At 37.9% G+C, this 845-nt stretch overlaps 1 protein-coding gene across 1 annotated transcript in view; it reads right to left on the reverse strand.

Moving 5' to 3' along the window:
- LOTGIDRAFT_164302 (hypothetical protein) overlaps positions 1 to 845 on the reverse strand; it is a gene marked incomplete at both ends in the record, with an annotated part of 17,355 nt that overhangs the window by 2,085 nt on the left and 14,425 nt on the right. Inside the window, one exon of the mRNA XM_009060798.1 lies at positions 373 to 561. Coding sequence (XP_009059046.1) covers positions 373 to 561 — 189 coding nt within the window. The remainder of the gene's footprint in view (positions 1 to 372; positions 562 to 845) is intronic.

Raw genomic sequence — 845 nt, forward strand, 5'->3', positions numbered from 1 at the left:
CTTTTCTAAAACAGGCATACAGTTATTCTCATCAGACTGAGCATAGTCTGAAGAAAAGCAATTAATTTCGCTCTGCCCTGGCTGTAATGACAACACATCATCATCCTCATTGGAAGAAATAATAGATTTATAATTTTTGAATTTGGCCCTTTTTGCTGAAGCCTCATCTTGATAAGCATTGTTATAGTTGTCCAATCTTTGAGATTTATCACGAATAGGCCTAGTCTGATCAAATCTTTGTGATTTGTCAATTTTCCGATGCTTCTCGAAAGCCGCCCCAAAAGTGGGGGCAATAAAAGTTCGTTGGTCAAAAACCTCAAGAAATTTATCCAATTTGGATTCTAAATTAGAGATACGATCACGCGTTCTCACCTTATTATTTGTCGTCTTAGAAGCTTTGTGCTTCGGACAGTTCTGAGTTGCGTCCGATTTATTCTCACTTCCGATTTCGGCCACAACATTTTCATCACGGACAAAATCCGAATTTGCTTCTGATTTGTCATTTCTTATCATCAAAGAACTTCGAAGAGAGTCGTCAGACATCTCTTTCCAAAATAAACTCTGAGTAAATAAAGCTAAACTAAAACACGTGCGAACACACGCGCCGAGCTGAGTTGAACCGGAAGTAGGGCGAGTTTAAAGCTATCTTGAAGTAATGAAATTCATATGTAATATATGTCAGGTAATGTATTATGAAATAAAATTGTGGCACCACTCAAAGCATCCAAAGTTTGATCTATCCTGGGCAGTGAATATGCATCTTTCTTGGTTTTGGCATTCAGCTTACGATAATCAACGCAAAACCGACTAGATCCATCTTTCTTTGTACCAGAATTATCGGACTA

Source organism: Lottia gigantea (genome assembly GCF_000327385.1).
Source record: "Lottia gigantea unplaced genomic scaffold LOTGIsca_44, whole genome shotgun sequence".
Lineage (NCBI taxonomy): Eukaryota > Metazoa > Mollusca > Gastropoda > Lottiidae > Lottia > Lottia gigantea.